Source organism: Corticium candelabrum, chromosome 16 (genome assembly GCF_963422355.1).
Source record: "Corticium candelabrum chromosome 16, ooCorCand1.1, whole genome shotgun sequence".
Lineage (NCBI taxonomy): Eukaryota > Metazoa > Porifera > Homoscleromorpha > Homosclerophorida > Plakinidae > Corticium > Corticium candelabrum.
In genome coordinates this window covers 5,285,424-5,301,567 of record NC_085100.1, presented here as the reverse complement: position 1 = coordinate 5,301,567, position 16,144 = coordinate 5,285,424, and the positions used below count along the sequence as shown (strand labels likewise).

The window sequence follows — 16,144 nt, the reverse complement described above, 5'->3', positions numbered from 1 at the left end:
TTCGCAGTTCATTTTTTACAGCATCCTGACCTTCTTTGTACACTTTATAACGTTCGAGACAATCATTCAGTTCAACTTCATTAACACTCTCTTTCTCACGATGTGTTTCTTCCTTAGAATTAGAAGACAAAGCTGGAGCTGAAATATTCAATATTCCCACTGCATTTAACACCAGGTCAGCGCTCTGATTTCGAACACCTTTAAACCTTTCCAGCAGGAAACTTGTCCGCCATTGAGACTTAGTCCTTGTGAACCAGAAACAAGTCAGTGACAAACCAATAAATTTATTCAACTAACTGCCTTCTCATATTCTCAATAGTATGCTGCACTACGAGAACAATCAATTGCACCTCAATTGGTAAGCATGTCTCTTTAAGTAGCCATGCACTTGCATTTGTAAGACCAATATTATTAGAAATCATTTGACGATGTCAACTAGTCATTTATCAGTGAGTCCGTCTGTCAGTATGCATGCACATGCACGCATGCACACACACACACACACACTATCTACTGGGCGTGCTGTTCAGACCAGGCAAAATCCTTGTAGCGCACGCAATCAATATCGATAAGCCATTGGCGCCATATGGATTACAAGGAAACATGTACCTCTTTGGGACTTACCTGCCGGGTTGGTGGGCACCCAGTTGAGACTAAAGACCCCACTTACCCTACCTAGGGTGATGACAACATAATAATAAAGCCACTATAGCCTAGTGGTTAGAGTTCTGGTTCTCTGACCATGATGGCCTGGGTTCAATCCGGGGGTGGGGGAGCACAGCAATATAATGAAGCAAGTCTGCTGGCTCTATCTCGCTGTCTATTTGGCTATGTCTGTGAGAGCAGACTTGTTTCCGTCAATGGAGAGTTTCTGTGATCTGGTGTGGGGATCATTGTCAATGAGGATCAGTGCTTTCCTGGTAGTCATTGATATCTACTGAGCATGCTGTTCAGAGCTGGTGCAATCCTCGTAGCACACACAATCAATGATCAATAAGTCAGTTACTAGTGCCATATGGATTACGAAAACATGTACTTCTCTGGGACTTACCTGCCGAGTTTTTGGGTGCCCAGTTGAGGGAGACCCCACTTACCCTACATAGGCATATTTTTTGGGCCCCGTTAAATGTGGCCTTAGCTGTTCCCGTATGCACTTCCTTGCGGTTTGCAGTGGTCTCATAATACGAGGCTACGGTGCAGCGTTTGATCTCGGCAGTCAATGGACATGTTTACAAATGCAGACCTGCCAACCTAGCTAAACCAAAATGAAAAAGTTTGATCGACAATAATGAGACAAAAATTGCTTTAGCTACGCCTACAATAGCACATTAACATCAATAAATTTATGTCATAATATGCGTTAAATAATATATGTAATTATCAAAATCTATATATTTGCATGCTTGATCAGAGTAGATGCCATTTGAGTTAATAAATACGTAAGAGTCAGAGTCACTCATCTTCTGGTTCAACGGTCTAGGAATCCATTTATCTGCCACGATTCTCCAATGCTAGGTACGTTTCAGAAAGTCTCAGAGGACTGCCTGAATTACTGTATGAACATACTAATTAAATAAAATGCGCAACAATTGAAGAACTTCGTGGATTCCGTCACATATTTTCCGAGATGATAGATTCCATGTTTCACTTCATAACTGATTACTGGCAACAACAATCCCTCCATTATCTTCCTCCAAACAAATGGATTTGACCCAGTCCCTTTCACTGACCCAAGTATAGAAATAAAGATGCATAGAATTTTTGACATCTACTCTCTGTTCGCATTGATTTTGCGCTCGGAAGTGACTAATGATGTATCTGTATTTGTTTACCACACTCAGATGTTAAGTGATATCACATTAACTGTACAATTTAGAGGTGATATTACAATAAAAAGATGTTAGGCAACAGTAGAGGAAGTTGCAGGCTATCAAGACAAAACAGAACGAGAAGAGGAGTCAGAAATATCAAGCAACTACTTGCGAAACAAGAGCAACTGTGAGTTGATGTCAAGGCAGCGGACCGTTTAGTGACCTTGTTAATTGGCTACTTCCTCTATTAGTAGCATTCTTGTTGTAAGGCCATACCTTCTCAATGAGTTAAGAACCCTAACGACTCTTGATATGCAAAAGCCTTATCAAACTGCCTGTGTAATACATATGCCGTCGTTACCCTAACTATAGAAAATCCGGCAACTTGTGGTTTTGAACGATACCAAGATCGTCACTGTCTGCCCTATTGCACAGAAGTTATTACAGATTTTCAAAGCGCAAAGTCAACACAAACAGAGAGTAACAAGCACTGCTTCTAAATCATCTGATAAAACAGAAAAAATTATATGACCTACGTGGGCAATTTTGTCGACTGACTTTTAACTTCATGCAACCTAGCAAAAATTCTGGTTCACTGTATTCTGCATGTCTTGCTCGTCTGAGTACAATGGAATACAAATATAAATGACTACATTGCCTACATTACCAACACATGACATAGCTCAGCCTTGCTGTGCTCACCAACTTGTCACTAGATATACCATAACATACCACACTTGAAACATTACACTGAGTGCAGTTATCTGCTGTTTCTCTACATTCTGCCTGTATGTATACATGCTGTTGGTCTACAACCTTATACACATCTTTACAAAATATGCAAAAGGTACTACGTATATATTGACAAACCCATTCTGGGTAGCAGAAAGCAGTTTCAAAATAGATTCTCCATCCATTACAGCTGGAATTGGCCTTTGAGCAATATCAATGAATGTCGGTGTTAAATCAATGTTCAGCACAATGCCAGTTATACTACAAAAACACAGCAGTTAAAGTTAATGTAATCTGGCATAAAAGCAATGAAAACAAAAGACAGACAATATGAAAAATTTAAAGACATTCTCACTTCTTTTTGTTTGGGATTCTTGGACCATACGCAAAAAACGGCACCCGAATGTCATCTTCATAAGGCTTGCCTTTCCCCTTAAGCACACCAAACTGTCCAAGATGATATCCATGGTCTGATGTAAGAAAAACGTATGTATTATCTAGAGCATTCATCAACCACAACCGTAAGAAAAGTTCATAGATCGCATCATCAACTGAACGCATTGTCTGTAATCGTTTTCGATACAATAGATCAGCAAAGGAAATTTCAGTCTCTGTCAGCAGTTGATTGTAAGTCATAAACCAGTGTTTACCATATGAACCATTGTTGAAGTTGGGAGCCCTACAATTAGATGATACTTAATTCAACTTAGTGACAACATATCAAACAACCACAAGCAACTTCAGACAATTGAAAGAAACCTTGGAATCTTTGCATTCATATACTTGTCCCGATATTTGAAAGCTGCATCCTCTGATCCATGTGGAGAAGGGTAGCTCAAAATCATAAATAGTGGTTTTCTCTGTTTTGCAGTCATAACAATTTGCATGTGTCTGATAGCTCTCTCAGTCATTAACGTTGGCAGGTAATCCTGCTCATTATCACCATGACGCTCCAGGTAAGTAGAATCTCGATGAGAATTGTACCTATAGTAAATACAAGTGCCACTAGTAGGTGCATTTAGTACATTCTGTTTCGAGTACAAGTAGTCAAATTTTCAGCATAAGCACCCGACAATTTAGCTATAAACAACACACAAGCACATCCATACACTGACGCACAAACTAAACAAAACACACAAAACTTCTTTAAAAACCAATAATACATTAATTAACTCAAACTGTGAATTCATAATATTAAAATAATACAGTCAGATATGACATTCAGTTGATGTAGTCTAATATAGTACATGACTAACAATATGATTTTGTAACTAACCCAACAAGCATTTTAAAATTTCCCAACAATTTTTAAAAATGTTAAACTGTACCCAAAAAATTCATTTTGGTGAGACACGTTAGCTAAAACACATTTTGCACATGACACCAAAGGTTAGGGGTAGTCAATTGCCTCCATTTATTGGGAGGAAGGGAACTGAAGGTGGTGTATGCATTAGAAAATGTATATTTACCATATTTCTTCGATTAAACGCCGTGACGTTTATTTTTTAGCTAGGGCTTCAACTGTGACGTTTAAACAAGAGAAGTGTTTATTGGAGGACGGCGTTTATTTGTTGCAGGTTCTCTTTCCATGCTTTAATGTGTCACGCTGTAGGTTTGACATCTTTTCAAGAGAACAACACTTACAATAGTGGTGTGAATTTTGTACTTTGAGACGTCATGTGGTAAACAGTATCTCGGTCAGTGTGGAAAATAACGGTAGGACATATGTCCCACCAAATGTGTTGTTTGTCCGACCAAATACTACACTAGTGTTGGGACATGGTTGGACAAAACATTCATCGGTGTATATATACGGATATACGGATATATGATAGTGTAAACCTTGTCTCTTAGCATGTGATGGTCTTTCCAATGGTGTAACTGTTAATTTCATGAACTTAGGTGCCTCCAAGCATGCTTTAGCCAGAGAAAACCTCAGCTGCCTCTATAACGCCTCTTCTCCCTTGGAAGTTGGTTGCAAAAAATCACATGCAAAATGGCTGCAGTAGGGGAGGTACTTAGTTAGACATGTAACACCATACAAGAATGCCCTACCTAGGCTCAGTCAGTCCTAGCCAAAAATAATTCCCTATTTTCCACTGTCAGTAGTCTAAAGAAATGTTTGCCTTACGTATGCCTCCAAAACAGTCATATGATCTTTTCTTCAAAATCCGAGCAATAGATGAAATGCAGCGCCTATTCGAGAGTGGCGTTTATATTTTATTACTACTCCTAGCTGCGGTGTTTAAACAAGGGCGGTCTTTATTCGAGGATGGCATTTAATTGAGGATGGCGTTTAATCGAAGAAATACGGTAACTGCATGTGCAGTGCAGTAGAGATGGTGTACACAGATATTGATGCACAAATGAACTTGTCCGCACAGCTAAGACTTGCTGTCCGTCTGCCTCTCGGTAACCCATAGCAAGAATTCGCAAACGTTTTAATGCTCATGAATGGCAGAGTACAAAGTGAACTACTAGTAAATTTGCAGGAAGTCCATGTCACAATTAAACAGAATTAGAGGACTTTACAACTTGAGCACCTGACAAACCAAGCTTGCAGAAAGCTAAAACAGCACTGTATGTGCTGGCAAAAGGGCCTCTATTTTTCAGGATGCATACAAAACAATGAGATAATTTGTCCAATTGCAAGCAGCAAAATGCAATGAGATGTTTCACATGCATATTTGGACATGTCTTATACAAATCCTAGGCAAATCAGACCAATGTCGAGCTTCCTTCATCACCTATGTCGATGTGCCGTCAGCTTGAATTGCAAGCAGCAAGCACTAGCTCTAGAGTTGCACGTGGCTATACCTACAAAGCAAGAGACAGTCATATTTGCTTTATTGCTACATTATATTGAGCTACATGTCTCCATACGTTTTCAGGAGGGAGGGAGGGAGGGAGGGAGGGAGGGAGGGAGGGAGGGAGGGAGGGAGGGAGGGAGGGAGGGAGGGAGGGAGGGAGGGAGGGAGGGAGGGAGGGAGGGAGGGAGGGAGGGAGGGAGGGAGGGAGGGAGGGAGGGAGGGAGGGAGGGAGGGAGGGAGGGAGGGAGGGAGGGAGGGAGGGAGGGAGGGAGGGAGGGAGGGAGGGAGGGAGGGAGGGAGGGAGGGAGGGAGGGAGGGAGGGAGGGAGGGAGGGAGGGAGGGAGGGAGGGAGGGAGGGGTCGGAGAAAAGAGTACGTTTTGTATGCTCATGAAAATGGAAACGACTATGACCCTTTAGCTAAAAAATGACTGAATCCTTTCACTTGAGTTCTGCTAGTGCACTATCAATTTGCGCATGAATAACAAAAGCGTCAAGTGTGTAAAGACCACCTAAAGGACAGCACATTTGACAGCTGACCAAATGCAGAAACGCATGAAACAGAACAGAATCTTATAATTCATCATGTCTAGCTTCTAAAGTGTTACCACCCTACATTTCTCATAAGTGCCTTGCCAACAGCTATCACTGTTTGCTTTAGGTTTAAGAACACAGATAGCACACTGTACGTCACACTGCTTTCTAATTAATGGAACAGCAAAACCCTAATCAAAAGTCTCATCAACTCTGTTATTAGCTGCTGCAATTGACCGGTTACCAGTTGTCAGTTCGGTATGCTGAGTGCCGCATTTTGGCAGTAACCACATATGCAAATCTAATGCTTAATCCCCTTCGTTTGACAGAAGATGAAGTTCCTGATGCCATCGAAATGCAAGATAGCAGAGCCTCATAAGTGCCTTGCTTGTTGCGGTGTGCCTCATTCAAGTGTCAAGAAAGCGACAGTGAAATAGTGCGGTAGTTGACAGTGTTCCTTGGGTTACCTTCCAATTAGCTAATCAACACTCATCTGCTTGCAGAGTGATAGATCCAGATGGTGGTGTTAATGAGAGGAGGAAGTTGGAGGAGCTCCAGAAGGTGAGAGCCATCAATTACTCAACTCTTCCCCGTTCTAGCAAATAACAAGATTCCGCCAAAGAAGACACAAACGGTTGCAGGGCAAGCGAGTGAAGGCGTGTTTCTAGCCAAATACGGTTACTGCCAAAGTACCCGGAACTGGAAAGGGATCATTTCTTTCACACTACAGTCCAGCAGCCAGAATCTTACAGATTTAGGCTAGGCTTCTGCTTCTGCCACCCAAACCAACTTGTGTCAAGTTTGCATTAACGTGCATCTCCAATTCATTTCGCATCATTAGCATCTTTAATCTATAAAATCATGTCATAACTACCAAGGATAGATATTTGTGCAAAATACTTGAAAAGATTTCAAGCTAGCAGTATATGCAAGAAGAGTAGTCACCAACATGATTCCAAAAAGAATATGAACAGCTCAACTACATATACACTGTATATGTATCTATCATGTTAAGTTAGCTTTCGTTCCAAGAACTACACTCAAACTTCCCTAATCCGGACCTCCAAGATGCAGGCACCTCCCTAGACCACACTTTTCCAGCACATATCAGGTCTTGGGACTCTGAGGGTAAACACTTTGGCAAGTAACTCCCCGTATAAACACTCAATTCTCAAGCCTGTCTTGACTATCACGTGCCAGTGCGTAGGAGAACACGTATGTAACTGTAGTACAAAGTACACATGTACATTACAGTGTAGTACAAGTGTGTACTGTACACGTATGCAGACCTGGTATGACGTTCACCAAACTATACATTAAAATAGTCTGAGATTCCAAGGACATAACACACGTTAGCTATCTCTATCTTCCGGACATTTCTTGGGGTGCATTCGATTTGCCGATTCCAACCATTCCGGAATGAAGAGAACAGTCATTCCAATCGAACACTTGTTCAACTCAAACCACATTAGGGATGGAGGGTGTGTTGTCAGTGTGTGATGCTTGTGCAATTGTTTCTGCACGTCTGTCGTCATGGTGGACGATCTACTGCTCATGTATGGTTTGCAGTTTGGTCAAAACAAACAGGTATACCTTTCATTCTCACACCTCTAGTAAACCAAACCACAAACTAAACCGAGTAAACCGGTCAATGGAGTGGTTTACTCAGATATAAACCGATCATTCCGGAATGCAAATCGAACGATTATTCCCGGATTCCTAGTATTCCGGAATGGTTGGAATGGGCAAATCGAATGCACCCTAGATTCCGGACAGCGGCTGGTCCCATACTGTCCGGATTAGGGAGGTTTGAGTGTACTCGATCTGAGAAACTCTCAGGTCTTTGCAAATCCATTTAATTACTGAAGCAAGATACAACAGCAACAACTAAATTTGTTCTAAACAAGTTACTAGCAACCTCTCCATGTCTCAAATAAGCATTGCAATACCATTCTGACTACAGTGCATACAAGACCGATGACAAACACAATAATTTTCAAAGGTCTCTCAGAAGCGGTGCTAATAAAGCAAATCTAGTGCAACAAGCTTTACCTGCTTTTCTACTTGGCTGCAGATACATACAAGATAAAAGATTCACATCATAGTGAAAAGCAAAAGCGTATACAGTCAGACCTTGTTATTCCGATCACATTTGTCCAGCTGGTTTCCAGACCTCTCAACTTTTCTTCGCACCAAATCGTGAAACTGTCTTTTATAAAACACCACGCCCATTCAACATGTCCAAAGTAGGCGTGGTTTACGCCTCAAACTTCCAAACGTTACTTTTACTGCAGTTACCTACCTCGCCCGGAGACCCCAAATACAAGCAAGCAGAGCCGTATACAAGAGTCCAGTGCAAAGAATCCGCTATGTCCAGAATGACAGGGCCAGTGTGAAAAATAATGGTAGGACATACGACAAAGTCCCACCAAATGCGTTGTTTGTCCGACCAAATACTGCACCAGTGTTGGGACATGTTTGGACAAAAAATCTATCGGTACTCATATATAGTGTAAACTTTGTCTCTTAGTACGTGATGGCCTTTCCAATGGTGTAACTGTAAATTTCATGAACTTGGGTGTCTCCTAGCATGCTTTATCCAGAGAAACCTCAGCCGCCTTTAACACCATTCCTCTCTCGGAAGTTGGTTGTAAAAAATTACATGAAAAATGGCTGCAGTAGGGTAGGCACTCAGTTATACATGTAACACCATACAAGAATGTCCTACCTAGGCTCGGTCTGTCCGAGCCAAAATAATTCCCTATTTTCCACACTGTGGAGCTACACAAAGTGACTGTCAGAGGGTCTCACAGTAGGCTCATCGAGAGAAAGGACTGGCAATCATGAGAATTGGGCACAAATCATGAGATCGTGAGACACGCCCGTAAGTGAGACTCACGACGAAATAGTGAGAGTAGAGAGGTCTGGCTCTCTGCTGAATTTTTGATAACAAATACACAGTGACCCATGTACCTTTAATCAGAAAGTGAGGGTTTCGAATTATCGGGTGTTAGAATAATGAGGTCTGATTGTAATAATGAAAGGAAGCACTAACAGTGCTGAACCATAGGCGATGAGAAATTGACCCTTTGCAATTCCGGGTACTTTGTAGAATTAGCAATGTGCTTCCAAATGCACTGCAAAGCAAGAAACTTACCTAGGCATGTGTTCCTAGAACACCAGTCCAACGATTGATTATAGTCTCAACAGCAAGGCACAGGTGTACGTACTACTCCAATCGCAACAACGCCTAGGGTTATCAAAACCAAACAGTTGCTGCACATGTACTTTGTACTTGCAAGCATGCACAAATTAATTAACACCACGTACACGCCACTAGACACAAGCATCCCAAAACTTGTTTAAACGTATGGCTGAGTCACATTACACACTTGTTAACACAAGTGGCTGAGAAAGGACAGGCAGTCTTATCATCAAACTGTGAATCACTTGGGCACTTTCGTCGCCGGCTACTCTGCGTTCGCTATGACCTTGAAGGTACACACGAAATTCATGATCAGTAATCAAAATAGGAACGTCCTGCGTGACTCCACGTAGACTGCCGGACAATCTCCAAAACCATGTCAAGATTACACAAGCGCTACACTGTACCAGTCAACGCACGCTATACATCGCAAAGCTGTTACATGGTCTGGTTGTTTCTGTCGAATTGGTATTTCCGTCGAGTTGGTATTTTTGTCGAGTCATTCCGTTGAGTGGGTCGCTACTTCCGGTGAGACAACTACTATAGCCCTCGCTACGCCTAGGGTTAATTCTTGAGAATCTGAATTTGAGACAAATGTCATTGTCACAAGCCTCACCATATTGCAAAAGCAAAATGAATCCAACAAAACGTGCCACCAACATCCAAACAGGTCAGCAAGTCACTAAATTCCAACTAAAATTCAATTTCAAGTTCCAACAATTTACTACTCAACGCTTAATTTAATACTTATTCTTCATCCACATCACACAAATCTACAAATCAAATACAGGCTCTTTACTAAAAGAGAAATACCACAGCTTCCCTCAAATATTTCACATATACCTCAATCTTCATCACCTTCGAATATTTGCACATCGCCGTTATTCTTAGGACAATTTACCACTTATAGCTTTTGCCATAAATAATGTAACATCCCTGTATTCTCCCAAAAACCATGAATCCTTATCAGTATTTTTACAAAATTACATGTATACGTGTACAATTACAACATCATTCAACATACTGACTATCAAGCTTAAGCTCAACACATTCCAACGTGACAAGTCTTCGAATCTCATATGCTCTATCCTTTATATCTTCAATACCTGCAACACCTGTTTAAATTCTATATTTATCGTCTCTTCAACAGCAAATCTCCTTTCTCTCAGTAATATTACGCCTCGTTGAAGATGTAGAAGGCACATGGTGACAAATCAGGGAAATGTGAAGAATGTGATAATATTTCCTAACCTCAATCTCAAAGCAAGTCGACCATGGAATTCTTTCTGTAAGAAGAGGCATTGTCATGCATCATGACTGGTCCTCTCCGTAAGGTCACGCCTATTTTTTCATATTGCTGGATATAATTTCGTTCTAACCACATGCTCGTAGTAGTCTCTGTTAACTATAGTTCTTTGAAGAACTGTGATCTACAAAATGCATTGGATACCAAAGAAGACGATGTGCATGACCTTCAGGGTACCACAACATCTGACACACTTTAGAGGACAAGAAAACCTTTGATGCATCATTCAGTGCTTTAGTTCAGGCTGAAATGAATAGACCCATGTCTCATCCCAAGCTACAATTCACCGCAGAAGTTTCATTTCTTGAGCAAAACAGTGAGGTGTTGCTCAGAAAGGCACACCCATTCTCTTTCTGGTCCTCCGTCAGGACGCGAGGCACCCACTTGGTGGCAACTCTTCTCTTCCCAAGATGATCTTAAGGAATTCAATGAGCAGTGTCGTGAGGGATGTCCATTATTGCACCTATCTGCTTGCATGTTAGCCGTCGATCTTCCATAACAAGTTTCTCCACTCGTGAAGCTGTTTCCAATGTTGTTGCAGCCAGAGGCCTTCCACTTCATGGAGTGTCAGCAACATCAGTTCTGCCCTGAGAAAATGCACATATTCACCACATTCAAACTGTCTCATAGCATGGAGCATAATCCTCTAGAGCAAGAAACATTTCTTGGTGGATTCCTGCTGGCATCTTGTTCAAAACAGTACCTGGAACTTGATGACTGAGTGTACTTCATCTCGTGTAAACGAGAGACATGTGGCCATGACATCCATGCTATGAGACTTGAAGACACTGTCGCAAACTATCAGATGAAAAAATTCCACTAATTACACCACAATACAGGAAACTGTTTGAATAACCCCATACTCAATTAAACAGCCTAACCAAAATCACACCAAAAACAATGATGTTAACTCACCTCACAACAGTATAATTATAATATTTTGAATTTCCTTGCAACACCATCCATGTATCCCATCCAGGAGGTATCACATCTCCACGATAATTATTCATGTACTTGCCAAAGTATGCTGTAGGCAAAATACAAGACAATATAGTAAACAGACATTTACTCATAGACATAAACAAATCAATCATAAAAATAACAAATCACTTGTCAACTATAAAGGTGAAACAGTGTTCCTTGCAAGAGGCGTATCATGTGCCGTCGTCTGTACTGGTCACATAATTATTGAACCTCAATTCTGTACTTCTAATACTGAAGAAAATACTTTCAACAACCCCACACACAAACAGACACACTCCCTCATGTTAACCTAGTGTAACTGTCCCTCCTACGATTTGGTTATAGGATTAGGGTTAAAATTTATACAATACAACTGATTTTGTTTTTTGCCCATAGCAGCATGTACCTGCTATCAGAAATTATAAAATTGACGCATTGATGAGTGTGTCTAATGTGTAAAAATAGAAATGTAAGCAGACAATGTCAGACTCATGCTCTGTACCCAAACGTCATTACTTGAAGCACCAGAGCAGCACAAAAATTAACAATAATGTAATGTTAACAGTGAATACTGTACTAACCAGGAACCAAGTTAGAAGTTAGGGGTTTGTTGGGTCAGTGAGCTACCTTGAGTTTGCTAATAAGCCATTAACACTACAATACAATTGGCCACGAGGATTCTCTGTGAGCTAAGTTCAAGTGAAGTAAAACATCTTCACAATTGCTCAGACCCCAAATAGGGAATCACGTGGTGTGATTTGCAAACAATGTCGCAGATTCAACGATGAGACAACAATTGACAGTGCATGTGGAGCAAAGTGGAGGTACTGCCAATGCAGTAGAGAGATTTATCTGCACAGAAGACAACCCCGCAAAACTATGACCAAAGTGGGACAAATGAAAGAGGAGTCTGCAATATTACATAGAAGAGAAAGGCATCACAGGTGACAACAAAAGAGGGGTACATTGCACTGGGTCACAGGTCCAAGAGGTTGCCAGACACTTCTCTTCAGCCATTCAGACACTTGGTTCATATTTCAAACCACCAGTGAACGAGTTTTATGAGCCTTATAACAGCGAATGTGAAGACAGTCAAACATGTGGAACAAACAAGTACAGAAATTGACATTTGCCGTCTATACCTACTGCTATGTCTTCCAATATCGAACCAAAGGATAATTCCTATGAAACTGTTAAAGTGAAAGACACTCGCTCTCCTACATTAACAAACTCTGCACAAGTTGACAAAGAAGCCTGTTCTCCTTGTGGACCATCTCAAGTGGAGTCGCCAGCTCCTATGGAGTCTATAGGATGATGATATCCACTTTGAGATAGAAGACCTCCTGCGTGTCTGCATTACTAACACTGATTATTTTTCAAAGTACCGGTTTTTGCATTTGACTCTTGAGTTATGCAATTGACTGCGTTTAGTTGTCTAGTGTTCTATATCTAAATACACTACGTACATGTACATGAATGTGTGTGCGTGTGTTTGTGCATGCATGCGTGTGTGCATGTTTGTGTGTGTGGTGATATAGCTCAGTTGGTTACAGAGTTATTGCATGGCATGAGATCATCCGGGACCCTACAGGGTTGCAAGTTCAAGTCACAGTGATGGCGAGCTATGGCATAATTTCCTTAAGTTAAGCAAGATACTCACACACAATCGCCTCTCTCGACTTAGGAGTATAAATGAGTACCTGGTCTTTGACTGGATTGGCAAAGGCCCCCAACTGCAACCAAGTCCACCAGTCACTGGAGTTTAGGTGGGACTTCAGGTGCCCATACCACAGTTATATATAGAGTCGCAGGTGAGGCTCCTGCGAGTACCTGACCAGGTTCCAAGAGATTGCTTAGTACGGCCCATAGCACCTGCGTAGTGGGCCAGCACTCAAGCCATCTGGCTGGGGGTGACCGCGTCTAACAGCAGCTCCTTATCCATTTGCGATTTTTGTCCATTTGTGTGTGTGTGTGTGTGTGTGTGTGTGTGTGTGTGTGTGTGTGTGTGTGTGTGTGTGTGTGTGTGTGTGTGTGGCTGTAGTTCAGTTGGTTAGAGAGTCATCCTATGGAGTGTGTACATCCGAGACCTTGCAGGGTTGCAAGTCACAGTGATGGCAAGCTAAGGCATAATTTCCTTTAAAACTCACACACAATCGCTTCTCGTCATCAGAAGTATAAATGAATACCTGGTCTTTGACTGGGGCCCTAAGAGGCCATCGACTGTGACGTGACATCAGCCACTGAGATCTAGGTGAGACTTCAGGTGCTCACACGACAGTTGTGGCTTCACAAGCCGGTGCTCCTGCGGGTACCTAGCCCAACTCCAGAAGATTGCTGCACAGGCCCAGAGTTTCTCCTGAGTAGTGCACAAGAGCCCCCTTGTTAGGTGGTGGGGGGACAGAGTTAGCCTCAAACTTCCAGACCAGAGAGCACGCGAAGCACGCAAACTCTAGACTGGACCAAAACAATACTAAAATGATTTTGGAAGTACTTATCAAAAAGTAATGCTAAATGGTAGTCTGACAGCCTAGAATTGTTTTATCTAGTTCAATAATGAGATGGAAAGATACCGCTTTTGTATTATGCAAACATATCATTTGTAAATGCCATGAGATCTCACGAACAAAGAAGAGACGTCTGCCGTGTTTGCGGCGATATCTTGGTGGACAGCATGAAATGACGACTTTGATTCTTCAGCAGAACGCTAGCTAGTCTAACCGCTTGACTAGCGAGACTACAGCTCGACCAGTTGTCAAAGGTGATGGTCTAGCAATGCTGCTGTGCATGTCCTGTCACCGCAAGCTTGAAAAGATCGAAGAACTGAAGCTAAAACTAAAACAAAGACGTGTGCGTGCGCCAGAGTCTCTATTCACGACTCTGGCATGCACTTAGCATAACCAATTACTGCTAAACCAATCAGAAATTACAACCGACATTCCAATTCTAAGATGCTGATTGGCTTGGAAGGCTATTTCCGAAATCATTTTAGTACAGTTCTGGTCCAGACTAGAGTTCACGTGCTCCGCGCATTCTCTGGTCTGGAAGTTCGAGGATTGGGGAGAGTGTAACCCAGAAATTGGCAGCTCCTAAGGTTTTTCTACCTAGGTGGCAATGTTTGCTCAAAATATGTCACGCTGCTCTGAAAAAAGGCCAATCACAAATCTCTGATCAAAGAAATTCAATCACAGAACAGTATTCACATTTGATCTTTATGTGGGAATCACACACAATGGATGACCAATCCAATACCACTCACAAAGTCTTTCACCCTGAACAGTTCCTAATAATATTTTCATGTGTACAAACGATGTGGTCTTGTTGGAAATGCGCAATTGAAACATATCTGTCAGCAACAACCAACATGTTGTTGCTGTCGCCACGTAAACACCAAGTGCTGGGCTTCCATGGGGTACATGTATGCTAAGTCAGGGGGCTAGCTCTGGCGGAGACGAGACAGTGTTACATTTACAGATACTATTACAGATCTAGACGGTGCAGAATTTGACAAATTGCAATCACGTGCAAGTGAAACCACAGTCGCTTTTTGTACAATTTTACGTAGACTTTCAAGAATCAAGCGCGCTTGGAAGCAAAAGGATGTCCAAATTCGTAATAGTTCGCGACCAGTTGATAGTCTCGTAGAGCTGTGAAGCGAGGGTGAAGACACAGCTTCGGTTATTAGATACTCCATCCACGTACCATCGCTAATGCCTCTCCATACTACTCTTACCTGTTCTATATCCAGCATCTTTGAGATGTTTGCCCACAGTCTGCCTCTCGGGTCCCCTAATCCATGATTGAGTGTAGCAGTCTCCATCCAAATTAGAAGACACATTATGATTGTGAGCGTATTGTCCAGTCAATATAGAGGCACGTGACGGGCAACAGAGAGGACTCGTAACAAAAGCGTTCAAAAACTGAGCACCACGCTTGGCGAACAGCTTGGCAGTCTTTGGCATGGCTCTCATTGACTGTAGTGTAATGTCTTGGTCATCTGTCAGAATGAGGATTATGTTTGAGCGATTATCGGCTACAGCACTGGAGACGTAAGTTACTGATACGACCTCCAGAACAAACACAAAAAACAACGCCAATCTAGAAACAACTCTCCGCATTGTTCGGTGACGTGCCGAGCCCCACAGGAGTACAAAGTGGAACGTCTGGAGTCCGAGGTCTTTTACATAAGAGAATTTTTTAGTGCATTTGCTGTACAATCTTGGTGCAGTCGGAGTCCTAAGGGCATGCATGGCAGATGCTCAGCTGTACAACTAAAGACCCTATTAGATAATATTACAGCTTCTGCATCTAGTGGTTGCCGCTGGGTTCGCCTGCTACACTTTAGGCACACATACGGGAGCTCCGTATTCGTACACGTAATGGATTTGCTACAGTTCACGTCTTGGATAGCCACAGCTGTCACTGTAGGCTTTTTCGCGACAGGAATGTGAGTATACAGTAGCATTTTATGCTTTGAATATCACATTTAGGTGTAATTTAGGCTTGATTTTGTAGTCACGTGTGCATGCAGTTCAGAACAAATAAGAGCACTGGAGACATTCCGATACTACCGTTTCTGTCAGCTGGGCTCAAGTACGTGTTTCAGTAAAGTCTGTTTAGATTTTAGGGCATGTTCTCTAGGTGGTAGTTGGAAACTGTTATATAATTATAAACTAGAGGGTGACTGCAAAGCAAAAATCAAAAATTCTTTTATGTTAAATCGATAGTGCTGTCAAAACATATTTGAGGTTGTCTCAAATAATGATGCGATAATAATGTTGAATAGCG

At 41.9% G+C, this 16,144-nt stretch overlaps 1 protein-coding gene across 1 annotated transcript in view; it reads right to left on the bottom strand.

Annotated features, from left to right (window-relative positions):
- The window catches only part of LOC134192654 (extracellular sulfatase Sulf-1-like), a 19,319-nt gene extending 3,831 nt beyond the window's left edge, over positions 1-15,488 (bottom strand). Inside the window, exons 1-6 of the mRNA XM_062661403.1 lie at positions 15,090-15,488; positions 11,312-11,423; positions 3,303-3,527; positions 2,899-3,222; positions 2,682-2,804; positions 1-245 (exon numbers count right to left, since the gene is read on the bottom strand). The exon at positions 1-245 is cut by the window's left edge and continues 219 nt beyond it. Coding sequence (XP_062517387.1) covers positions 1-245; positions 2,682-2,804; positions 2,899-3,222; positions 3,303-3,527; positions 11,312-11,423; positions 15,090-15,474 — 1,414 coding nt within the window. The 5' untranslated portion in view covers positions 15,475-15,488. The remainder of the gene's footprint in view (positions 246-2,681; positions 2,805-2,898; positions 3,223-3,302; positions 3,528-11,311; positions 11,424-15,089) is intronic.
- Positions 15,489-16,144: the final 656 nt, after the last annotated feature.